General features: G+C 45.7%; 1 protein-coding gene across 2 annotated transcripts in view; it reads right to left on the minus strand.

The window, feature by feature from the left end:
* Window positions 1-1035: 1035 nt before the first annotated feature.
* The window catches only part of CFDP1 (chromatin remodeling protein CFDP1), a 33553-nt gene continuing 8160 nt past the window's right edge, over window positions 1036-26428 (minus strand). Inside the window, exons 4-8 of one of the 2 annotated variants that reach the window (XR_015698479.1) lie at window positions 22988-23094; window positions 17038-17139; window positions 7095-7253; window positions 3187-3348; window positions 1036-1217 (exon numbers count right to left, since the gene is read on the minus strand). Coding sequence is in view for 1 of the 2 variants with exons in the window: in XM_087729329.1 (XP_087585455.1) it covers window positions 3258-3348; window positions 7095-7253; window positions 17038-17139; window positions 22988-23094 (459 nt within the window). In the remaining variant the exon portion in view is untranslated. Of the gene's footprint in view, window positions 1218-2591; window positions 3349-7094; window positions 7254-17037; window positions 17140-22987; window positions 23095-26428 lie in introns of those variants that run through there. The other variant, XM_087729329.1, reaches the window with a different exon arrangement.

Below are 26428 nucleotides of genomic sequence, written 5' to 3' on the forward strand. Positions count from 1 at the left end.
TCCTTTAATATCCTAGAGCAAAGTCATGTTAAGAAACAAAAAAACAATCCTGCCCAAAACCACCTTAAATTCTCCACTCCTCCAAGGTGATAAAATATGAAATGTATTATTTCCAAAGTGCCCCTTTTTCTCAGCATTTTTTAATTATTTCATATTAATTGGTTGCTATCACGTGGTTGACACTCCTAAAGCTGGGTTGCATGACTAAAGCTAAAGGGATCCCTAGAGATCACTTATCAGGTCACGGATGATTCGAATCAGTGGAGACCTGAAAGTAAGCCTTTTAAGCAGCCTGGAGGACCAAGGACATTTCGAGGCTAAAAATAAACACTTAAAAATTATAGCAGTTGATGAACTCTTTTCTTCCTACAGGGAACTGTCAGAGAGCCTGGAAAATAGGACAAGCCTTTTCATTTTCCCCCGACAGAAATGTGTATAAATTTTGACTTCATTAGCGCTTGCAGAGAAAAGCATCTTCCTGTTGTGGAGTGTCGGCTGTGGGCCCCTCCAGCACGTGAATCAGAGGAGGAGGAGGAGGAGGAGTCAGGACTAGCATCAAGGCAACCTGGGAGCTCCGAGGGGGAAGAGGGAATGGAACGGGAAGAGAGAGAGAGACAGAAGTGGAGCCTGGGCCATCCGTCAGCCTTCAGATGGAGAGTCAACAGCTCCCAGGTCTGGTGAGGAAGAGGAGGAACGGCTGGGTCCAGTGTCTGATGTGTGGATGCCCAGAAGGCAGAGGAGAGGAGAGCAGTGGAAATCTATGGACCGGACCTCAGGACGGAAGAGCCACCGCTGCTAGTGAAGCCCCACCCTAGCTCTGGGGATAAAAGGCAGAGGGCGGAGATGAATAGATGTGGCAGACAACTATTCATTTCCCTGCTGGACAGACTTGTTAGCCTGTGTTGAAGGAGAAACGTTTTGCTGGGGCTGCCGGCGCTCCTAATAAAGGAATCTTTTGAGTCCACTTCAGAGGGTTGGTCGTGTTTGGGGAGCTGGGTCAGAACACCTCCAAGGTTTAAGAGACCACTCAATCCATTTTGTTTTAAAAATGTTACTGAAATCACTTATTTTATTAAAAGGTGTACAGTGATGTTCTCTCCCCCTTTTAGAGTGACAGAAGAAAATCTCCCGCCGTCAACTGCCCTGCCAGGGATCTCTTCTCGATCCTGCGTGCTGCATGGATGTTCAGTTACATGATGGACAGGATCAGATTGAGGCTGGGAGATAGACGTTAGGATACAAGACAACAGACAATTGGGGGAACAAACATGATAGATAAATTAGATACTAAAAACACACAGCCAAGTGTCCAGCAACATGTTTAAGGGAATTTCCCCAAGAACATTAAGTGAAGAAAGAACTCTTTAGGGCAGGGGTGTCCAAACTTAGGAACTTTAAGACTCGTGGACTTCAACTCCCAGAATTCCCCAGGCAGCATGGACTTTTCCAGCATGGACTGGTAGACTTCAACTCCCAGAATTCCCCAGCCAGCATGGACTGGTAGACTTCAACTCCCAGAATTCCCCAGCCAGCATGGACTGGTAGACTTCAACTCCCAGAATTCCCCAGCCAGCATGGACTGGTAGACTTCAACTCCCAGAATTCCCCAGCCAGCATGGACTGGTAGACTTCAACTCCCAGAATTCCCCAGCCAGCATGGCTGGCTGGGGAATTCTGAAAGTTGAAGTCCACAAGTCTTAAACTTCCCAAGCTTGGACACCCCTGCTTTAGAAATTCAACCACAGACAGTCCTTGACTTACAACATTCATTTAATGACCGTTTGAAATTACCATGGCAGTGAAAAAGGTGACCTATGCCCATTTTTCACACTTATGACCTTTATATAATCAAAATTTGGACGCTTGGCCACTGAGTCACATTTATGATGGTTGGTGTCCTGGGATCCCGTGATCCCTTTTATGATCTTTCGACCAGCAGAGCCAATGGGGAATCCGAATTCACTTAACAACTGTCTCACTAACTTAATAACTGCAGCGATTCACTTAAGAACTCTGGGAGGAAAGGTCGTAAAAATGGGGCACAGCTCACCTAACAACCGTCTTGCTTAGCCATGGAAATTTTAGGCTGAAGCGTGGTCGTAAGTCGAGGACTCCCTGTATTTGAAAGACAACACAAGGTTAAAACCAACGGCGGTGGAGAGAAACTAGAAGTTATGGCAGATGTCGCTTCCTGGGCTCCTATCATCCCTCTGGCTCCATACTAACTCTAAAGATGCATCTGACCCTGGGCTGCAAGACCCGAATGAGCACTAGATGGCAGCAAAGAGACACCGTGAAATAACCTTGGCTGCCATCTAATGGCTGTTTAGGATGCTGTAATCCTGGTATATGAAAAAAAACTTCTTTAAAGTGGATATTTAAAAACATGGCTAAGAAAAAGAGAAAGAAGAAATATCAAGGACTACCTTATGACAGCTTTCAACGCTGTCCGCCCTAGAAGGTGAAATCGGGACGGAGAGGGTGAGTTTGCAAAAGCGCCTTTTGGGGAGGGAAACGGGGTTCCTATGGGGTCGCCGGAGGCCTGCCTGGTCCCCTTGGCCAAGAGGGGAAGAAAGACACACTTGCCAGAACCGTTTTAACTCTTTATTCAAGGGAAGAAGGGAGATGCTGGCTTCCCTCCCTCCTTCCCTCCCACGCAGACGGCTGCTCTTAGGGGGCTCCTGCAGGGCCTGAGCACTCGGAGAGGCTGCTTTAAAAAAAACCCAAACACCTGGGAAAAAAGGAATTAAAAACAAAACAAAACAGGAGGAAACCTGAGGATTCCTGAATGGGAAAGTCTTTTAGGAAAGCAGGTGGGATAGGCCTACTTTACTCCCCAGAACCCAATTGGACTGATCCAATGTAAGACTTCAGTGTGCGTGTGTGTGTGCTGTGTGAGGAGCTTTTCAGTGGCACAAGGAGGCCACGGGTGCCAGCAACGTGGGGATCCCAGGGCTGGTATCATGCAGAACCAGCGCCCGGGAGACGGGTGCAAGCAGGAGGGGATGGCAGTGACTGCATCATCAGAGTCTGCTGTGTTCTTCCAAACTACCCAAAAAACGTGGACAGCTGGGAATCGGCCTTGCAGCCCCTTCCCCAGCCGAGAAACGGGCAACGGGACGCGCCCAGTTTAAACTATCTGCTGCCCGGAGCTGCCCCCTTGGCCTGGCAAAGTCCTCTGTTCACCTATTGGCTATTGCAGGGGGAGAGAAGACCCGGAGATGGCTGGATTCGGAGAGTCAGATTCGGCCCATGGATCAGGATTTCATGTTGCTCAGGCGGATCTCTCGCTCGTGCTCGAACTGACGGTAATCCACTCTTTCCAGGAAGGCGCGTCTCTCCAGGTACCTGCAGGGAGGAAGCACAGTTATCTCTCCGGAGAGAACATGGCAGATTTCAGATGGGCTGGGTGTTGTGGTCTGTCGGCCGCCGGCCCCTCCAGCAGCCGAATCAGAGGTGGCGGCGGTGTGGGAATCAGGGTCAGCATCAGGGCAACCTGGGAGCTCCGAGGGGGAAGAAGGACTGAAACTGGCAGAGAGAGAGAGGCAGAGCCTGGGCCGTCCATCAGCCCTCAGATAGAGAGTCAACAGCCTCCAGGTTTGGAGGTGGCTGATGAGGAAGAGGAGGAACAGCTGGGTCCAGTGCCTGACACAGAGATGCCCAGAAGGCAGAGGAGAGGAGAGCAATGGAAATCTATGGGCCGATCCTTGGGACAGAAGAGCCACCGCTGCTAGTGAAGCTCCACTCTGGCTCTGGGGATAAAAGGTAGGGGGTGGAGATGAATAGAAGTGGCAGAGGAGAGGAGAGCAGTGGAAATCTATGGGCCGGCCCTCAGGACAGAAGAGCCACTGCTGCTAGTGAAGCCTCACTCTAGTTCTGGGGATCAAAGGCAGGGGGCAGAGATGAATAGGTGTGACATAGAACTATTCATCTCCCTAGGACTTATTAGCCTGCGATGAGAGAGAAACTTTTTGCCGAGGCTGCCAGTGCTCCTAATAAAGGAATCTTTGAGTTCACTTGAGAGGGTTTGTTGTGTTTGGGGAGCTGGGTCAGAACTCAGGGAGGCAGGATAGCTAGAAAGAGGGCAGTGCCTCTCCTGGCTTTATTTCCCTTCCTTCCTCTTGGAAGGAAGGAAGAATTCCTTGCCACAAGTCCGAATTAAGGAATTAATTTGCCACATCTCTGAATTAAGCTTGGCAGCTATGCCTTTCACTTTTGGACTCACCCACGGCCAGAGTAGTCGCGCATACCCCCAAAGAGCTTGTGTTGACAACGCAACAGGCAACTTTATATATGGCTAGAAAGAAAATGAGGGATGCTTATTTCTTTCTGCCCCCTTTTTCCAGGAAATAACTCAGATTGCCCAGGTGGTTATCAGCTACAAATCACTTTCTCAATAATTGCAAAGACAGCACATGCCATGGAAGTCAATGCAGGCGCTGAGCCATGGTGGCACAGCGAATACAATGCAGTATTGCAGGGCTGAGTTTCCCCACTGCCAGGAGTTTGGACCTGACCAAAGACTCCTGGCTGATTCAGCCTTCCATCCTTCTGAGGTTGGTAAAATGAGGAGCCAGATTGTTGGGGATAAGAGGCTGATGTTGCAAACTACCCGGTAAAACACTCCGGGGAGGTATATAAATCTAAGTACTGTTGCTTTATAGTTTTGGGGGGAGGGCTTTGTAAGGCTCTCTGCACCCTGAAGCTGAAGATGGTCCAGAGATTTATCCCATATAAGGCCAGACTTGTAGGAGACAACCAGGCTGAGCCCGAGGGAGGAGACAAGCAGGTCAGCAGTTTAGAGTCCTTTCCGGCCAGGGCTGGGTTTCAACCGGTTCGCACCGGTCCCTGCGATCCGGTTGGTCGCCGAACCCGGAAGTAAGTAACTTCCGGGAGCGGCGAAGCCCCCCCCCCCCGCGCCCGCCCGCACACCCGCGCCCGCCCCTTACCCGTTTTTTTTGAATTTCACGCTTTCCATGCATGCGCAGAACGCCTGCACGATCCTCCAGGAGCAGCTGGAGCATCGCGCAGACGCTAATACGCATGCGCGCGCCGCGTGCGTGCACACGCGCGCTGCATGCGTGCACACGCGTGCCGCGTGCATGCGTGAGGACGCTGCGTGCGTGCGCGAGGACGCCGCGTGCGTGCGCGAGGACGCCGCCGGCCTCGTTCCAACCGATCCGGTTGGAACGGGCCGAGAAACCCACCCCTGTTTCCGGCCCACAAGAGATCTAACCCAGCCTACTTTGAATTCTGTTGATTCTTATCTACCACCAATTTGCTTTGACAGTTAGTATTCCAGATCCTTGTAGAGAGCTAGCATGGAATAAACTTGTACTCATTTGAACCACCCTGGTTCCCAATTTCTTGTATCTGACAAGAACATTACCATACACACCACCACGATTAAGGCCTGGGATTTACCGTATTTTTTGGAGTATAAGAGGATGAAAGAGGATGAAAATCTGGGTGTGTCTTATACACTGAATACAGCATTTTTGGCCTCCCGAAATTCTACCCCCTTCACAAAAATGGACTTGCAGAGGGTTTGGGAGGCCTGCAAAGTGCTCCTGGGATTGAAAAATGGGCCGTTTTTTGCTTGATTTTGCCCCCAGGAATACCCTACAAGCCTCTTAAAGGCTATGCCTGCCCTTTTTCTGGCAAAAAGGCCCCATTTTCATTTAAAAAATGGGTCATTTCTTGCTCATTTTTGCCCTCCCAGCCCCCAAGAGCACTTTGCAGGGCTCTCAAACTCTCTGCATGCCCTGTTTTTCACAAAAATGAGGCGTGCAGAGAGTTTGGGAAGTCTGCAGAGTGCAAAAACCTTTTTTTTTAATTTATCTTTTCAAAATCTTGGTGCATCTTATAATCCGAAAAATACAATATGTTCTTCTTTTGTTCTTCTGGAACATTAAGTCAAACCACAGAAAGGTCAGGCTTGGTTTACCCAGAACAGCTAAACTATTGCATAAGGGTTTGTGTGTGTTTTACCTATAGTGTCAACTCTGAAGCTGGCCTGACTGAGGCCATCTTGGAGGCTTCAGTGTTGCCACAATGGTGAAGAGGGATGGGGAGGGGGGAATAGAGATAGCTGGGATTTTGTAGCCAAAAGAAAATAGTTTCCCTTGAGAACCAAGGACATTCCCACAGGTGGCTGAAGAGAGGAGGAGTGAAGTTTCCAAGCAACCGGATAGGACCTTGATTGGACCGTGTGACTGATTGTTTGGGAAAGGGGAGAACACTTTTACTTTTAATTAGGTGAAAACCGTGGGAACCTTCAGAGTCAGTTTTCACCAGTCTGTGCCAATATGATCTATCCAATAAATTTGTTCTTTGAGAAAGCTGCTTGCATCGGAGTTCTGTTTGCTATGGGGGTATTACCTGGAACCCTGACATTAAACCGACTCCAAGGCAAGGAAGTTAGCAATAGCAATAGCAGTTAGACTTATATACCGCTTCATAGGGCTTTCAGCCCTCTCTAAGCGGTTTACAGAGTCAGCATATCGCCCCCACAGTCTGGGTCCTCATTTCACCCACCTCGGAAGGATGGAAGGCTGAGTCAACCTTGAGCCGGTGAGATTAGAACCGCTGAACTGCAGATAACAGTCAGCTGTAGTGGCCTTCAGTACTGCACCCTAACCCAGTGTTTCTCAACCTTGGCCACTTGAAGATGTCCGGACTTCAACTCCCAGAATTCCCCAGCCAGCGAATGCTGGCTGGGGAATTCTGGGAGTTGAAGTCTGGACATCTTCAAGTGGCCAAGGTTGAGAAACACTGCCCTAACCACTGCACCACCTCAGCTCCCTCATGTATAGGTTGCATCAACTCAAGCAAAGGGTTGACAGAGCCATGATTTGTCCCAAATTCTGCTTCTGCTTGCTAAAGCCCAAACCCAAGGGGGATGCCCGCATCACAATCCCAGGAACCTGAGGAACTGGTGCGAACACTGAGTGGAGCATCAAGGTTCTTGAGGAATCTCACGAGCATTTTTTAAAAAAAAACCAGGGAAGAAACAATGCTGCTTTTAGGAGCGTGAGCAGCCAGTGTCACCCATCAAGCAAGTTGCCAAGGGAACAGAACGTTGCTTTTCTTACCCATCTTTCCCTCTGTTGTGGATGGCCAGCTCGTCGCCGATGCCTTCTTCTTCTTTGAAGGTCTCCCAGTCCAGCTTGGATTTCTCCAGCGTGCTCATTTTCTGCTTCTTGGAGCCAATCTTCCCCAGGAGGCTGTTAATACCACTAGGCCGCTTCACTCTGCCAAGGTAAAGGAGAAGATAAAGGCAACTTTGAAGTGTTGGGCGGACCCACTTCTCCAACTCCTGGAACCAGATGCCACCCTGGCCCTTCCGCAGAAGATCATCTCGGTTTGTTCATCACAACCCCTGTTTCCAGAGAGGAGATTGGGAATTCCCAGTCTAGGGAAGAGAAGGACCAGGGGAGACAGGATAGCAGTCTTCCAGTATCCGAGGGACTGCCACAGAGAGGAGGGGGGTCAAGCTACAAGCTACTTTGTTTTCCTGAAAAAAAGACCCCCCTGGATAATAAGCCAAATCGGGCTTTTGAGCACATACACCAAAATAAGCCCGCCGTGAAAATATTGCAACGCAGCAGCAGCCATGCTCGCCGCCTCCTGCACCTCAAAAATAATAAGACCTCCCCGAAAATAAGGCCAAGGGCTTATTTCGGGGGTCAAAAGAAAATAAGACCCTGTCTTATTTTTCAGGGGAACATGGTAATTTCCAAAGCACCCAAAGTCCAAACAAGGAATAATGGATGGAAACTGAACAAGGAAAGATTCAATCTAGAAATAAAGAGGAATTTCCTGACAGGGAGAACAATCAACCGATGGAACAGAAGTTGCCTTCGGAAGTTGGGGGGCTTCATCCCTGGAGGCTTTCAAGAAGAGACTGGACTGCCCTCTGTCAGAAGGGTCTCCAGCTTGAGCAGGGTGGGGATTTGGACTAGATGACCTACAAGGTCCCTTCCAACTCTCTTAATCTGAATCTATCTAAGATGATCAAAAACTCGGAGATGAAAACATGAAGAACAGTTGCAGTCTAGTGAAGAGAAGGACCAAGGAGGAGAGGATAGCATCTTCCAATATTTGAGAGGCTGCCACAGAGGGGGTCAAATTATTTTCCAAAGCACCTGAAGGCCAGACAAGGAATGGAGGGATGGAAAGTGATCAAGGAGGAATTCAACCTAGAAATAGGGAGGAATTTTCTGACAGTGAGAACAATCAACCCATGGAACAGAAGTTGCCTTCGGAAGTCATGGGAGCTTCATCCCTGGAGGCTTTCAAGAAGAGACTGGACTGCCCTCTGTCAGAAGGGTCTCCTGCTTGAGCGGGGGGGTGGGTTGGACTAGATGACCTACAAGGTCCCTTCCAACTCTGCCAATCTGTAACTTCAATAAGGAGGACGTCTTTGGAGCCAATCCTGCATTGTGGCTCTAACTAGCTCAGCTGTACTACAAATGACAGTGATTCAGCTTGAGCTGAAAATGCCGAGAGCATCCTATGACAGAGGCGAGCCAGGCACAGCCTGGTTTTCGAATCATGTTTATCCTCACCTCTGAATGATTAACCAAGACAGAGATGAGATCCAGTTCTGAACGATTCTAAAGTGGGAATTGTGGTTTGAGGCATCAATTTTATGGCTGCTGTATAGAGAATACTCTATACAGAATATTCTCTATACTCTACTCTGCTGAATACTCAGCAGATTGTGAAATTTTATTTCACAATCCTCACTGCAGAGGGTTAATGCAAGAACTTTTGATTGTTCTAAAATTTAAATGCCATCTCATTGTTAATTCACAGTCATGTGGTCAACATTGGGGTGCTTGCCAGTTTATGACAATTGCACACTCCCGAGGTCACGGATTGTAACCTTCCCAGCTGGCTTCTGATAGGCAGAATCAATGGGGGAAGCTGGATTAACGACTGCATGATTCACGTTAAAACTGCAGTAATTTGCTTAACAGTGGCGACAAAGGTCATAAAATGGGGCACGACTCACTTAACAACTGCCTTGCTCAGCAATGGAAATTTTGGACTCAACTGTTGTCAAGGATACCAAAGTACCTGAAGGCAGGACAAGAAGCAATGGATGGAAACTAATCAAGGAGAGAAGCAACCTGGAATTAAGGAGAAATTTCTTTGCAGTGAGAACAATTAACCAGCGGAACTGCTTGCCACCAGACGTTGTGGGTGCCTCATCAGTGGACATTTTAAAGAAGAGATTGGCTAGCCATTTGTCTGGAATGGTAGAGGGTTTCCTGCTTGAGCAGAGGGTAGGACTAGAAGACCTCCAAGGTCCCTTCCAACTCTCTTATTTCGTTATTCTAACTTTCTATATTGCGCTCCTCAATATGAAAAGTCGACCTGCCCATTCACCGAATCCTCTTTTCGCTTCCAGGCCTCTTTGTGAAACAGCAACAAGGTTTTAAGCAACCCAAATTGCCGTATCCAATTGCATCCAACAAGTGGATTTCTTAATCCCATCGGACAGGCTTAATATAAAATGCAAAGCACTTGACATGCAGGATAAGCAAACCTAAAATACCATTTCTTTGGGGCACTGCACTAAAACCGGCTCCCCACTGCTTGCCAAACGCCTCCATCGCCAATTCTTCAGCACGATGAACGGTAACCACGAAGGAGCCACAGGCTTGGCTCTCCCCTAGCGAGAAAGGCCACCCCCTAAGTGACAACGGTGTAGCCCTGAGGGCAGACAGAAAGCACCGCACAACCGTACAGGGCCCACTGCGGATCAGTCACAAAATCCGTGAAGCGCAAAGTCGTGTCATCCATTAGCAGAGGCCTTACAGCTGTACAGCAGATTTTGTTTTGCATTCCCGGGAGAACTTTCCTTCCATCGACCTAAGGCCCTCCTGAAAAATCTGGAAAGGAAATGACTGGCATTCTTAAGCAGATGAAACAGGCGGAAAGCCACGACAAGCGCATACATCCCCAAAGTTCAGGATATTTTAATGAACCACTCGAGGGAAAAAAAAAGACTTTTCCAAGCCTAGGTTTTTTTCCCAGTTAGAAACTCTTTCTCCATGAATCACAGGCAAAGTTTAAAGGAATGAGGTCTGTGTTCGGATGAGCAGACTGGCTAAATGTTGATAACGTGTTTATTTCCTGGCTTCCTTCGAATGCCAAATAGGCATAGCAATAGCACTTAGACTTACATACAACTTCCCAGTGCTTCCCAGCCCTCTCTCAGCAGTTTAGAGTCAGCCTATTTGCCCCCAACAATCTGGGTCCATATTTTACCCACCTCGGAAGGATGGAAGGCTGAGGGAGGAAGAAAGGAAGGAAGGAAGGAGGGAAGGAAGGAAGGGGGGAGGGAGGACAATTGGCAATTGCACTTAGATTTATATACCACTTCACAGTGCTTTAGAGCCTTCTCTAAGCGGTTTACAGAGTCAGCCTATTTGCCCCCAACAATCTGGGTCCTCATTTTACTCTCCTCAGAAGAATGGAAGGCTGAGTCAACCAGAAGGAAGGAAGGAAGGAAGGAAGAAGGAAGGAGAAGGAAGGGCAATAGCACTTATTATATACCGCTTCACAGTGCTTTACAGCCCTCTCTAAGCGGTTTATAGAGTCAGCTTATTTGCTCCCAACGATCTGGTTCCCCATTTTACCCACCTCAGAAAGTTGGTAAATATAATCCTTTCCCACTGCAAAATACGGGGAGGCCTTAATGGACCACCTTAATGGAGCCCCGCCCGTTACAGTTGCATCATAATGGTTGTAAAACAGGCCGATCACACGACCGACTGATTTGCGGCAGTTGTTAAGTGAACCCATAGTTTCCTACAGGTGCAGCTTTCCTGAAAATCGGAAATGCTGATTTGGGGCAAAACATCATAAAATGTGATCGTGGGACATTGTAAAGGCAGCCTGTTGCCAAATCCGGTCCCGTGACTGCAGGTGGGTGTCCTGGTTGTCAGAACGTCAAATCTGAGCCTTAAATCCTCTCTTTTCGGAGTAGCCGTAATGTTGAACGATCGCTAAGTGACTGGTCGTAAATTGAGAACTACTTATACATTTATTTATTTATTTTTGGCCTTCCCACCAAAGATGGTTCCTATTTTTCTACTTGCATTTTTTACGTGCTTTCGAACTGCTAGGTTGGCAGAAGCTGGGACAAGTCACCGAGGCTCACTCTGTTACATGGTGCTAGGGATTCAAACCACCAACCTTTCTGATTGACAAGCTCAGCATCTTAGCCACTGAGCCATAAAGCAGAACAAAAGTGACAATTTGGCTGAGCACAGTCACAAAAACAAGCAAATTGTGAAAACCCAGAAGCCACAGACGGAAGCCTTGCCATTGCTGTGAACTCCCCAAGTTAGGCCAACCCCAACTCCTCTATACAGAAATATTTATGGTTATTTCTTCCTGGGAAAACCATCTGCTTCTCCTGGGAAACACTGCAGGCCCCCTAACCAAATCTCTGGTTTAAGAAACTCCCACTATAGTCTGAAATTCAGGAGACATGCTGCGAGCAAACCACATTAAGCCAAGTTGTTTTAACCATGGCTTGTCACATTAAGCCACAAAGGGAGGAGTTCGTGAACCACAATAACCAATGACAGGATGGTTTAATAGGATGTGTCACGCCAACCACAGAAACGAGCTCCCGGGATAAAATGGGTTTGCTTTGGTATATGGAATTTATCACTTAATGGCTGCAAAGTGCTTGGATGAGAACTATCGCAGCGTATCAAGCGACACCATGAGATGCTCCCTCGAGGGGGAATTCCTTGCGGCATCAAGTAATTTAAAAATGGTATGCATCAGCTGAGGCTCACGTGCACAGCTTTCTCCAGGAATGAAGGCACATGTCAGGACTGCCATCCCGCAGGGGTCAGAGTGCAGTACTGCAGCCACTTCTGCTGCCTGCCGGCTGCCTGCAATTTAACAGTTTGAATCTCACCAGGCTCAAGGTTGACTCAGCCTTTCGTCCTTCCGAGGTGGGTAAAACGAGGACCCAGATTGTTGGGGAGGATGACATTTGTAAGCGACTTAGAGAGGATTGTAAAGCACTGTGAAGCGGTATATAAGTCTAAGTGCTATTGCTTCCTTCCTTTCTTCCTTCCTTCCTTCCTTCCTTCCTTCCTTCCTTCCTTCCTTCCTTCCTCCCTCCCTCCCTCCCTCCCTCCCTCTCTCCTTCCTGTTAGAATGCAGTATTGCAGGCTAATTCTGTCCACTGCCATGACTTCGATTCTCACCATCTCATGGTTGACTCAGCCTTCCATCTTTCTGAGGTGGGTAAAATGAGGACCCAATTTGTTGGGGGCAAGAGGCTGACTCTGTCAACTGCTGAGAGAGGCTGTAAAGCACTGTGAAGCGGTATATAAGTCGAAGTGCTTTTGCTACTGCCTGCTGTCAGCCTGCCATGCTTGAAGGGGAGAGAGAGCTGTGGAGTGGGATGAAGTGTGTGTGCGTTAGCATGAGAGGAAACAAAGCCATGCATCTTGCCATCCTGTGACAGTCATTAGCCGTTCCCAGGTTGCACTATGGAATGCACCCCACTATAAACCAGGGATCCTTACCCAAACAATTGGTTAGCACCTAATTGGACGCTCACCGATAGCTAGATGTCGTAGGGGCAGTGGAGTGTGTATGCATGCACAGCGTGCGTGCACGACGAGGAGGCCTGGTCCCATGCACAGCGTACCGACAGCGACAGGGAGAGGAACCCACCACTGGCCAGCACCTTGCTGCACCGAGCGCCGGGGCTACCTTTCAGAGCTGCTCCAAGTTAGGGTTGCCAAAACCACCTGCCGGATCCCTGCTCTGGGTCTGCCCCTTGGAGTCTAGCGTTGTGTCTTTGAGAAAAATGCTTCTTAAGTACAGAAGCTGGATTTGGTTCCCAGGCGCCTTTTCCGGAGAGGCTTCAAGCTCCTCTTTTGGCTGGGGATGGCGAATCTGTGCTTTGCAGCTGGTTCCCAGTTTCCACGCAGCGCCGAGCAGTTTAATGAAGGACAGATGCTCAACACAGTTCCCCTCTTCCTCCTCCGTTGCTACTACTGCTTGAATGAGTCAGCCCTTCCCTTGCTAATTGCTACTCCTTGTCCAAGTTGGAAAGGCGTCCAGGAGTTGCAGCCCCAAGCCGAACCCACTAAATCAGGGGTGGCAAACTCAATTTCATTGAGGGCCACATCAGGGCTGTGGTTGACCTTGGGGGCCCTGGCTGACTGGGTGGGTGTGGCCAGCTTGATGCCACTCCCCAAACTGCTGACATGTTTCCTCTTCGCACTGGGTAGACCGAGCTGAAGCCACATGGGCCAGACCCTTACATTTTCCAAGATGGTCCCGTGGGCTGATCTGACCACATCGCAGGCCAGATGTGGCCTGCTGGCTTTGTGTTTGACACCCCTGCAATAAATCAAGGATGTCCAAGATTTGGGGATTAAGATTTGTGGACTTCAACTCCCAGAATTCCTTCTGGAAGCTGAAATCCACAGGTCTTAAAGCCGCCAAAGTTGGATACCTCTCCTCTAAATCCATGAAAGGCCAGGTGGACAGGATTAACTTGCCTCCAGAAATCGTGGGTGCTCCATCACTGGAGGTTTTTAAGAAGAGACTGGACAGTCCCTTGTCTGAGATGGTAAAGGCTCTCCTGCTTGAACAGGGGGCTGGACTAGAAGACCTCTAAGGTCCCTTCTAACTTATCCTAAATCCTAAACGCAAATGGAGCAAAAACAGTGAGGGAACCCAAAGCCGTACACAGAAGGAGCCATGGTTTGCTAAACCCACAGGAAATGAATTCCACAGATGGCCACCAGCCGGGACAGCCAAAAATAAAATAAAAAAGCCGCTCCGAAATAGATTTCTCAAAAATGAAGTGAACTCAGGACAAAGCAGCGAGATTGTCGCAGAAATCCTGCAACTGGACTCCGGGGTTAGACTTTGAAACTCTGCCCTGGGGTCTTTCCTTAGCAAAGAGACCCTCTCGTGAGCTGAGTTCCAGGCTAAGCATATGTTGCATTTCTCAGCAAATGGGCCCAACCTCTAAAGCAACTTATTCATTTAATCAGTTTTGTTCCTCTGCAGAAGGGCTCCAGTTGTGCAGGGGATGGACCCCCCCGAGGCACACAGAGGTCTACTCCAGCTTGACAAAAAGAGATTTCCAACGGTGATTAAATCTGGATGGCTTGTCAGTTGTGACATCACGGGGACAAGAGCTGCCTGAAAGGCTCAGAGGACCAGGCGAGGTCTTGCGCCCCCTGGTGGCTGGCTCTTCTTCTTCTTCTTGTGCCATATCTGTCATTGGAGGTTGGCAATCCTATTTTAATCAACATAAAAGCACGAAAAAGCAGTGCTGAGTTTTGTCCAAACCGGTCCCTTAGATTTTTGAAGCCATGAAGCTCTTCTTCTGCCTGGAGCTCCTTTGCCTTCAATCTTTCCCTGGAGGATTAAGCGAAGGAAGCCGTATTTTTCCGGGTGTTGCATCCCATGTCCAAAATATACTAACTTTTGCTTTTTGATGGTTTTGATGATTTTACCTTCGCTTTCCCAGGCGGCTCCTCCTTTCTGTTTTTGTCAGCCCAGCTTATACATAACAGCTGCCTATCAATCCACATTTCCAATGCTTCCGGTCTCTCTTCACGTGGCTTCCTGTCAGAGTCCAACTCTTCACTCCGTAGGACAGGAATTTATTCATTGCACAGACTCCACGCTCCATACGCAGAGTGGAGGATTTCCACAAAAACGTGGGTTCCTGATAAGACTCCAGGGAGCCCCCGACAGTGCCAGGCCTGCAGCCATGTCCCTTTTGGATCTTTGGCCTGCCACACTTCTGTTCCATTATGTTGTTTCTATAGGAGGGGGGATTGTAGGAGTGAGATGCGAGGTAGCCATAACAACCTTCTTTCTAGAAAGCCAAGGTCATCCTTTTTCTCTGCACCTCAGCACCTGACCGGAACTGGATGGGTGGAACTGCCAGCATGGCAGTGGGAGATTGGACCATGGGATGGACTGGTGTGTGTGTGGGGGGGGGCAAGATCTTGAACTTGGGTGGGGAAAACCGGGAAGCTTTCAGATTTGGGTTTTCCCAGATGTGCCAGCGTGGCTCTCTTCATAAATTGGAACTTCGAGCAATACTTTGCCTTGGACTGTGATTTAATTTTGGATGCTATCTGGAACACTGACGGACAGTGAGCCCAACAGTTCATTTAGCGACTGTTCAAAGTTACACTGGGGAAAAGGGACTCATGATTGTGTTTCGCACTTATGATGTTTACAGCATCCCATGGTCACGTGACCAGAGTTCAAATGCTTGGCAACCGGTTCATATTTATGACGGCTGCAGTGTCCTGGGGCCATGTGGATTCCCCTTTGTGACCTCCGCACAAGCAAAGTGAGTGGGGAAGCCAGATTCACTTAACAACCATGTTACTAACAAGCAGCCGTTTGGGATAAGGATGCTGGTAAATGTAAGATAGATCCAGCACTCAGGCTTCGGTGGTTTAAAGAACTGAAATAACGAATCTAACTTATCCAAACTGAGCAGGATTAGATGGAACATGACTGAACTTTTTTCCTAATTGCAATCTCATTAGCGGGAAGGTTCTGCCTATTATAGCAACAGGGCCTGCTGTAGAAAGACACCTGGAATATTTGGAAATAAAAACAAATAATGAAGCCTCTGAGGCATTAATGATTAGGTACGTGTAGTTTAATGAAAAGAAAGACTGGGGTGACAGGATAGCAGCGTTCCAATACTTGAGGGGCTGCCATAAAGAAGAGGGAGTCACGCTATTCTCCAAAGCACCAGAAGTCAGGACAAGAAGCAATGGGTGGAAACTAATCAAGGAGAGAGGCAACCTGGAACTAAGGAAGAATTTCCTGGCAGTGGAAGGGAAGAAGGTGGGGAGAAGGGGAGAGTTAACCAGATGCTTTTGGTGCGAAAAAACAGATCCGGCTTTGCTTCTTCTGTAACCATTTGTCGTGAGTAAAATGTACTTTCACTACTGATGGGAATCAAGGGTCTTTCTTGTCTAACTCACCAAAATGGGCTGGCTGACAATACTATGGGAGTGAATCTTCCCTCCCCTGCCAAATAAATCTCAGGGGACTGCTTCACTGTGTCCATCCATTTCCTTTCTAGGTTGGGTGAGGAAGAAGGAAACTCCCTGGTAATGACTTCCAGGAGGCTTTAAGCGAATCAGTCAATTCCCGCTGGTTCTAAAGATGCCATTGTAATCCCCTCAATTGCAGACCTCAGTTAGCACATGTACCACCTCTTCTGCGGGAGCTGCATTAGCTGCCGATTTGCTTCCAAGGGGCAATTCAAGGTGCTGGTTGTCACCTTTAAAGCTCTTCATGGCTTGGGAACAGGTGATCTGAGGGACCGTCTCTTGCTGGTCACACCTACCCGACCCACCAGAGAGCGGAGGCTGGGAATGCTGCGGGTTCCATCCCCGAGGGAGATACATTCTAGTGGGACCCAGAAGAAGGGCCTTCTCCGTGGTGGCTCCCCTCTCTCTGGAACATCACCCCCCGAGATTAGAATGACCCCCACTCTAATATTCTTCTGGAAGGCACTGAAGACCTGCTTCTGCCAGCGGGCCTGAGGAACCCAGAGTGGGATGGAGCCCATTCAATGGCTCATGTGATTGCTGTCGCTGGGAGGAGGGGGATGATTTTATTATATTAATTTATCTGATTCTTTTATTAGTTTTATTCTTTTTTAATGTGGTTTTAAATTACGTTAGCCACCTTGAGTCGCCGTGGGCGAATAGGCAGCAATAAAAATAAAATAAAATAAAAATAAATGGGTGGTTGGTTGGTTGGATAGATCAGTGTTTCTCAACCTTGGCAACTTGAAGATGTCCGGACTTCAACTCCCAGAATTCCCCAGCCAGCATTCGCTGGCTGGGGAATTCTGGGAGTTGAAGTCCGGACATCTTCAAGTTGCCAAGGTTGAGAAACACTGGGATAGATGAATGAATGAATGAATGAATGACCACATTCATGCAACCCGTGCTGGATGAAGAGAGTTTCTCAGGATCTTACCCCGAAACAGTTGCAGGAGATGTCTGGGTTGCCACCTGTGGCTCCTGCTGTTTCCGGAAGAGCTGAGCTTCCTTCGAAGCAGCGTCAACTTCCTTGGTGACCCTGCCGGAGGGATGAAAGACAGAAGGAAAGCATGACATTAAAGCAGAAGGCCATTCCTTCCGTCCTTCCGATTCGGTTCCCCAGTTAGAATTCTGACTGCAGGATCTCTGGAAGTGGGGCCTGGACTTGTCTGCATCGCCTGCACGATTCCAAAAAAGCTTCGGCTAAGAAGAGGCGGAATGACTCCCGCCCTCCTTCAACCAGCCAAGGAAGGCGGCAAAGTGAGGAAACCTATTCAATCAACTCTTGAAAGGCTCCAAGCACATCAGGATCTACTGCAGATGTTACTTAATTTGGGTCCTGAAACGTCTGCAAGAAAACCACCAAACTCAGAGAGACCTCCTCCTCTTCCTCCTCCACTCTTCCACACCTTACTCCCTTGCTAGCACTGATGATGTTACCTAGTTGGGTAATGAGACATTTGAAAGAAAAAAAAAACTCAGCTCAAGGAGGACACCTCAGTTCAACCCCAAATAGTCTCCTTTACTTGTATATACCTGCAATGGCGAACCTGTGGCATGCGTGCTCAAAGTGGCAAGTGAAGCCATGTTGTATGCGCAACCTCGCCTCTTTGTCTCCTGGGTTTCCTCTATGTGCGCTGCAGTGCTGAAAACCAGTGTGTGCTTGCACACGACCATGGGTGCGCATGCACTCTAGAACCCAGAAGTTCTGCTTTTCCGGAACGTGGCCCTGATGAGTGGGCACATGCCCAATGTTTGTGCACGACACCGAAAAGGTCCGCCATCACTGGCATACCCAATCATCACAAATGTGCTTCTGAACTCCATGAATTCAAATCCCAAATGCTTATAGAGAGAGGTGTTGGGAGCCCTGTAATATCTAGTGCTAAAATTTAACTCTGCACTTCGCTAGTAGGGTTTCTTTGATGTAAATAAACCAAAGGCTTAGCTATGAATGCCTGCTAAGGTCACCTTCAGAGCAGAAACAGCCTATCTCTGACTCCAGACTCTGGAGAACACAATCGGGAAAGTTTTCTGAACTCACGCCGTAATTATTGAGAAGTTTCCAGACGGCTGCGGGGAAACAGAACGGCGACTGGTGTATTTGCTTGATCCAACATGGTCCTATGCTATGCAGTCAAAATACGATGGGACTTATTACTTTAATCTGCCCAAGAGCCCATGCTCTCTGAGCAGATTAAAATGCACGACAACCACCAACAATAATCACACACACACCAGCCGAAAAAAAATTACAAAGCTGTTCTAGGCATTGATGTTTTTCCCAATTTAAAGAATGAATAGCTGCCAAAAGTGGCAGGCAGAAAGGTTTGACTGAATAAATCTGTACCCCGGCTTGATTTCCAAAAAGGCAGAAGAATGCATGTATTTTTTTCCTCTCCAGGAAACTAAAAAGCAGCAGCAAGTTTTGGGGCTTATCACACGGTTTTGCTTGAAGAAGCAAATTAGCATTTCCTCTCTGCGAAGGAATGGATAACTGCCACGGAACGGATTGGAAGACACACACAGCACACGGTAAAAAGGTCAAGTTTTGGGGGAGGGGGGAACAGTTAATCTCAAAAACATAATCTTTTTCCAGTTCCGAGCCAGATCCTGGCTTCTGAATGCCGGAATTCTACTTTGCACTCTCATGGGGAATTTGTTTGAAAAGTAATTCTTACGTTTAATGACCACATTTGCAATGAAGACCAAATAAACCATCTACGTGAATTGATCTTTCTCATATTGTTTTATCCCGTCTGTTTTTCCTTTCTCGTAATGTATTTGCCTCACCCCTCCGGTTTCAGCATCCTTAACAGATCCCTGCTTTCATTTTTTCCCCTGAAATGGAACAAAATTGCTTTGTGCAACGAAATTTCATTTTAATGTATGCTGATTATATTCAAAGTGACAATAAAGTTATTATTCCTATTCTATTTCTATTCTATTCTAACTCTAGTCTATTATTATTATTATTATCATTATTATTCCTATTCTATTCTTACTTTATTATTCCTATTCCTATTCTATTCTTACTCTAGTCTATTATTCCTATTCTATTCTATTACTTTATTATTATTCCTATTCTATTCTTACTCTATCCTATTCTATTTTATTCTTACTTTATTCCTATTCCATTTCTATTTCTATTCTATTCTTACTCTAGTCTATTATTATTCCTATTCTATTCTATTCTTACTTTATTATTATTCCTATTCTATTCTTACTCTACTCTATCCTATCCTATTTTATTCTTACTTTATTCCTATTCCTATTCCATTTCTATTCTATTTTTACTCTAGTTAGCCTAGTATTCCTATTGTATTCTATTGTATTCTATTGTATCCTATTCTATCCTATTCTTACTTTATTATTCCTATTCCTATTCTATTCTTACTCTAGTCTATTATTATTTCTATTCTATTCTATTCTATTCTACCCTATTCTTTATTATTATTCTTATTTCTATTCTATTCTTACTCTATCCTATTCTATTTTATTCTTATTTATTCCTATTCCATTTCTATTTCTATTCTATTCTTACTCTAGTCTATTATTATTATTCCTATTCTATTCTATTCTACCCTATTCTTACTTTATTATTATTCCTATCCCTATTCTATTCTTACTTTATTCCTATTCCCATTCCATTTCTATTCTATTCTATTATTACTCTAGTTAGTCTATTATTATTCCTATTGTATTCTATTGTATTCTATTCTATCCTATTCTTACATTATTATTATTATTATTATTATTATTACTATTACTATTCCATTTCTATTCTATTCTTACTCTAGTCTATTATTATTTCTATTCTATTCTTACTTCATTATTATTTCTATTCCTATTCTATTCTTACTCTACTCTATCCAATTTTATTCTTATTTTATTATTATTCCTATTCCTATTCTATTTTCTATTCCATTCCATCGTTTTTTTGGAGTATAAGACGCACTCCCCTCGCCCCTCCAAAAGTGGGTGGAAATGTCTGTGCGTCTTATACAGCAAATATTGTGGTGAGGGTGGTTAGTGCGGTGCCGATCAGCTGTTCTAGAACGGCTGCGGCAGTGGTGAAAAGGCCATGGCAAACGGGCTGTGGTAAACGGGCCAGATGAATACTGGATGGATACTGAGTGGCTTAGGCAGATTTTTTTTTCCTCCCCAAAAGCAAAGTGTCTTATAGCCTGGAGCATCTTATAGTCCAAAAAGTAGTCATATCCTATCCTATCCTGTCCTATCCGTCAAGGGAGGAGCAGAGGTGGGGAAGGATGGCCCCTTTATGACTTGTGGACTGCAACTCCCAGAATTCCAATTGTGGCTCAGGAATCCTGGGAACTGAAGTCCACAAGTCATAAAGGGACCACCCTCCTGCTCTAGGAAGATGACTTTATCTCAATCTGAATCTTTTATTTAGGGAACTCTGCTTAACATGAAACTCAATTCCACCTTCTTGTTATGCAAAACTTTCCCTTCCCTGCATCGGCCCAGTTTCCTTCCCGAACCTCTAAGAGAAGCAGCAAGCTACCCTCTCTTCAGTCCCAGACTTTAAAGTTTCTCCATGTGCCTCACTGAGGTTGCTCTGACTATTTCTCAGAGGTTTGGGCAGTTTTCTGGACTTTCAGCTCCCCAAACAGAGTGCAGCCATTTCCTTCCCAGGCCTTGGAGCTAAATTTAAAGGACAAGGCAGCCCTGGCCCTCAAGACCAGCCCATCAGATTCTGAATTACTGTTCAGAATTTCTGAAGGAGTACTGGGGCTGTGCCTCAATTTCTCTCTGGGCTTTCGGAGATCTTCTTGGTGCGTCTTGGAAACAGCAGCCCAAAACGGGCTCACCCACCAGCTTTGAGTATTTATGGAGATTCTTAAGTCATCCAGGTCAACGGTTGTCCCAAAGGTGCTTTTTCAAAAGGCAACTGGTCATCGTTTTTCTTTGAAGACGTTTCGCTTCTCATCCAAGCAACTCAGCAACATTTCCAAAGAAAATGCTGAGAAAGTCCAGTGGCCTTTTGCAACAAGCACTTTTGGGACTTAAAAGAGTTTTTTTTTTAAAATCATTTTTATTCAGCATTTTTAAACATTAAAATCACAATTGTGAACCGTATTTTTCGGAGTATAAGACGCACCCTTTTTCCCTCAAAAAAGAGGCTGAAAATCTGGGTGCGTCTCATACACTGAACACAGCATTTTTTGCCTCCCGAAACCCTGCCCCATTCACCAAAATGGCCGTGCACAACCTTTAGGAGGCTTCCAGAGTGCTCCTGGGGGCTGGGGAGGGCAGAAATGAGAGAAAAATGGGCCGTTTTTCGCTCATTCCCCCCCCCCAACCCTCAGGAGCACTCTATAAGCCTCTAAAGGCTATGCATGCCCTTTTTTTGACAAAAAATGGGGCCATTTTCACAAAAAAATGAGCCATTTTTTGCTCGTTTTTGCCCCCCCCCCCGGAGCACTCTGGAAGCCCCCTAAAGGCTATTCATGCCCTTGTTTTGAAGAAAAAAAAGGCCTGTTTCCGTGAAAAATGGGCCATTTTTGGGAGGTTTGCAGAGTGCAAAAACTTTGTTTTTTAAATTTGCCTCTTCAAAACCCTGCTGCGTCTTATATTCCAGTGCGTCTAATACTTCGAAAAATACGGGTAATCACAATTACCCTTTTGCAGCTTTCCGCTATTGGTATTCTTTTTTCTAATTTTTACTTTTCCATTCTATGGCCTATTGTTTCATACATTTACCTCCTTGTTTTGTGATTATTATTTTTACTATACAAAACTATAAATTGACGTTGTCAGCAGCATATAAGGAAAATATCTATAAAATATTTTATAGGTCGCACTTATCCCCAGCGAGATTGGCTGAAATGTTTCCCAACAGACCTCCAAATTTCTGGAAATGCAACCATCAATAAGGGACACACATGGTGGACTTGTCCCAAAGCTAAGGAATTCTGGACAAAAATTTGAAAATAGTTGGAGGAAGTAACGGAACAAATGATTGACATGACGCCTGAGCTGTTTCTTTTGGGAATAATAAAAGGAAATATAAGTAAAGAAATTCAATATATTATGCTTTATATAATTACTGCAGCCAGAATCTCATTTGCTCAAAACTGGAAACAAAAAACCATCCCCTTGAACGCAGAGATCATAAAAAAGGTGCTAGAATGAGCGGAAATTGATAAATTAATGATGGAACTAAGGGAATAGGTCGTATAATTGGCTTGAAAAGAGATGTAAAATTAAGGCATAATGAGTGTATAGAAAATACAACAAAAGATGGTATCTATTCAGAAATAAATAGAGATGTAAATGTTGTAAATATGTGTTGTATATATTTTAAAAATAAAACAGAATTTAAGGTGATCAGTTCAATCAAAAGGAGCTGCTTGGATGAGAAGTGAAATCTCTTCAAGGAAAAACACACTTGTGTTGGAAAAAGCACTTTTGGGACACCAGCTTAGAAGAAACACAAACAGTCACTTATTTGCCTATTGTATCATCTTCTTTTAATGACCCCATAAACAGGGTGGAGTCTAGGCAACTGAATGGAACTAGCAGAGTGTTTTAATGGCGAGATGCCCTTCCTGTTGCCAATGCGGAGTTTCGTCCAGCAGATATATTCTCATTGTGCCCAGAGAGAGAAATATCTGCCTCTATTGAGGACCGAATTCCCAGCCTCCTGATTGTGAGGTAAGAACTCCGCCTCTAACCACTGCACCCCTATTTCCCTATCGTATGCGTATCTTAATACAATTCTGCTGTTTTACAATCCTGCGAAATACTTCAAGGCCCCCGTTTTGCAGCAAAAAGCAGTTGATAACATGGCCCTTGTCCCCTCCTTGTTAGCTGCTGTTTGAGTGGAGCAGTTGAATGCAAAGGAAACGAGCCCAACTTACCTCACCTCTTCGCCAGCAAAGTCAAACACTTTGGTGACCGTGATTTTGTTGCTCTCGGTTTCCTTTGCTTCCCCTTGAGACTTGCCCACGTTCTTCTCATCAGCTGACTAACCAAAACAGGAAAGGGAAAAAAAGAGAGGACAAAACACATTTGTTTGAGCGTTGGAGGTACCTCACTCAGGGGCTTTCAATGCATGCAACATATGAAATGGTTTATTAGACCTTCCACTCATCTATAATGTGGTTTGCTTAGGTTTGTCTATGACCTGTTGTTGGTTTAGCACAATATATGTAGTCCTCGACTTACAACCAGAGGTGGGTTCCTACTGGTTCGGCCCGGTTCGGCCGAGTAGGTAGTAACTCGGCCTGTCACACCCCCAAACCGGTTCTCTCATTTTTTGCTTCTGCGCATGCACAGCTTTTTTTCGTACTGTGCATGCGTGCATAGCACATAGCAGTCCCAGGGTCCCAGGGAAGTCTGTTGTAACTTCAGTCACTAAGTGACTAGTCATAAGCTGAGGACTATCTATGATCAATCCTCTATATTAGAGCTCTCCAACACACCACATCTCTTGCTATATAGAACAGGAATCTCCAACCTTGGCAATTTTAAGACTCCAACTCCCATGCTGGCTGAATAATTCTGGGAGTTGGAGTCCAGGAGTCTTAAAATTGCTAAGGTTGGAGATTCCTGCAAGAGATGTGGTATGTTTAATTGATTTCAGGCGGACTCTGCCTGCTTCCCTTTGCTTGAAGTAAATGATTCCTACATTCAACTGTTCTGTGACCAGGGAAGAGCGCAGACAGCCTGGCTTTTTATGTTTTCAATCTTATTCCTTATGAACCCTCTCCAGAGACTTGGGCTGAAGCACTTCAAATACCACAAACAACGGCCATTTTGTCTTGATTTCGATCTGAAACCAGGCGGCAGGCAGCTAGCCCTTATGGTTTTGAGTTCCACCCGGTCTGATCAGGAAGATTAACGTAAGAGGGTATTTATTTGAGGGGACCTGAAAAAGGAGTGGAAGGGAGAATGAACACAATCAAGGGACAGAGTGTATGTCCATAGGTAGCTTCTAAACATGAACAGCGACTGAGACATGGTAGTGATGAAATTGGGAAGAAGTGTTTCAAAGCAATCAAAGAACAGAATAGAATAGAGCTGGAAGGGACCTTGGAGGTCTACTAGTCCAGTTCCCTGCTCAAGCAGAACCTATACCATCTCAGACAAGTGACTGTCTAGACCAGTGTTTCTCAACCTTGGCAACTTGAAGATGTCCGGACTTCAAGTCCCAGAATTCCGGACATCTTCAAGTTGCCAAGGTTGAGAAACACTGGTCTAGACTCTTCTTAAAAACCTCCAGTGATGGGGCACACACAATTTCTGGAGGCAAGCCGTTCCATTGGTTAATTGTCCTCCCTGTTAGAAAATTTCTCCTTAATTCCAGGTTGCTTCTCGCTTTGATTCGTTTCCATCCATTGTCCATCTTGTCCTGCCCTCCAGTGCTTTGGAGAATAATTTGACCTCCTCTTCTTCATGGCAGCCCCTCAAAGGCTGGAATACTGCTATCATGTCGCCCACAATTCTTCTTTCCTTTAGACTAGCCAAACCCAAATCCTGCAGCCGTTCTTCCTATGTTTTAGTCTCCAGGCCTTTGAACAACTTAACTGCTCTTCTCTGAACTTTTTCCAAAGTCCCAACATCTTTTCTGTAGTGTGGTGACCAAAATGGGTTGCAGTGTTCCAGCTGTGGTCTTACTAACATTTTACAAAGTGGCACTAATATTTCACGTGATCTTGATTCTATGCCCCTACATGAGGGTTGGAAATTCCCCTTGCATTCTGGATTCTCTTTAGTACTAGTTTCATTGATCTTGCCATGCTCTGTGGGTATTTAATAGTTTCTTTAAGGCCATACAGGAAGCCATCACTCCAAATTCTAATCAAACATTATCATTGATTAGAGCAAAAGGCTAGTGTGGCTATGAAATCAGGAGAGATTTACTGGTCTCCCTTTCTCCTACAGCCACAATAGATCTGATCCTGATGGAAGCCACAATAGCGTTTGCATTTTAAGAAAACATTCGATTCAAATAAAGGGAATAAATTACGTGAAGAAAGTGAAGAGAATAAAGCAAGTTTTGTAAGGCATCCACTGCTAAGGCCATTAGCCAGCAAACCAGAATTCACCTCAAAGTGCTGAATCAATTGGCTAGACTTCATGGTCAAACAATTCATGGTTAATACCAAATTTAGCATGGTGTGAGAACCTACAATTGCCCATCTTTTTAAGCCAATTAACCTAATTAGGACAATAGTCTCAATGCAGTAGTGCTTAAAATACCATGCAGGAGTAGACTAATGGCTTGTCAGAACTCTAGTTCCCATATTTATTCCCATAATCTTTCAGGGGAAATTAACTACATGATATCTACATTTATAAATCAAGTTACGTATCTTTATTACATTCTTTGACCAGCCTTTTATTATTAAAAAAAGTACAATTAAAAAGAGAATAATTTAATACAACAATTAATATTTTTTCTATTAAAGAGCTGCGGTGGTGCAGTGGTTAGAGTGCAGTACTGCAGGCTACTTCTGCTGACTGCTGGCTGACTGCAATTTGGCAAATCAAATTGGTTTATAATTTGAAATAAAAATTGGTAAAGCGGTATATAGGTTTAAGTGCTATTGATATGCTAGTTTTTAGGGAAAGGGGAAAAATGAGACAATAAACAGCATGTTAAAATGTTTGTGCAATTAGTTGACTTGGTTAAAAAAAATGCCCACCTGATGTGTAAGTGTAGGTTTAATGTCCCTTTAAAATAATAAACACGAAATTTATCTGCATGGCCCTCGAATTTGGAAATGACTGGTGCAATCAAAAGCCAAGCCTAAGACAATACAGGTAAGTCCTCCAGTTATGACCACAATTGAGCCTAAATTTATGTGGCTAAATGAAGCATTTGTTAGATGAGTTGTGCCCCATTTTACAAGCTTTCTTGACCAAGTTGCTAAGCGAATTACTTCAGTTGTTAAGTTAGTAACACGGTTGCTAAGTGAATCTGGATTCCCTCTTGACTTTGCTTGTCAGATGTTTGCAAAAGGGGATCAGTGACCCTGGGACACTGCAACCATCATAAATATGAACCAGTTGCCAGCAATCTCAATTTTGATCATGTGACCATCGGGGGTGTTGCTACGGTCTTAAGTGTGAAAAACTGCCATAAGACATTTTTAGTGCCTCTGAACGGTCACTAAATGACCTGTTGTAAGTCGAGGACTACTGTCATGCTCCTGTCATAGTCTGAATCTGAGACGGAAGATGAACAGCTGACAGAGAGCGGCTCCAGTGGCTGTGGAGGAAACTGGGGCAGGGCAAAGTCAGGCTGGGCAGAGTAGGGGAGAGGTAGAACAAGGGAGAGGAGGTTCAGATGGAGA

The sequence above is a fragment of the Thamnophis sirtalis genome, unplaced genomic scaffold (genome assembly GCF_051295495.1).
Source record: "Thamnophis sirtalis isolate CommonGarterSnake01/CBP01778 unplaced genomic scaffold, rThaSir2_p1.2 scaffold_14, whole genome shotgun sequence".
NCBI classification, from domain to species: domain Eukaryota; kingdom Metazoa; phylum Chordata; class Lepidosauria; order Squamata; family Natricidae; genus Thamnophis; species Thamnophis sirtalis.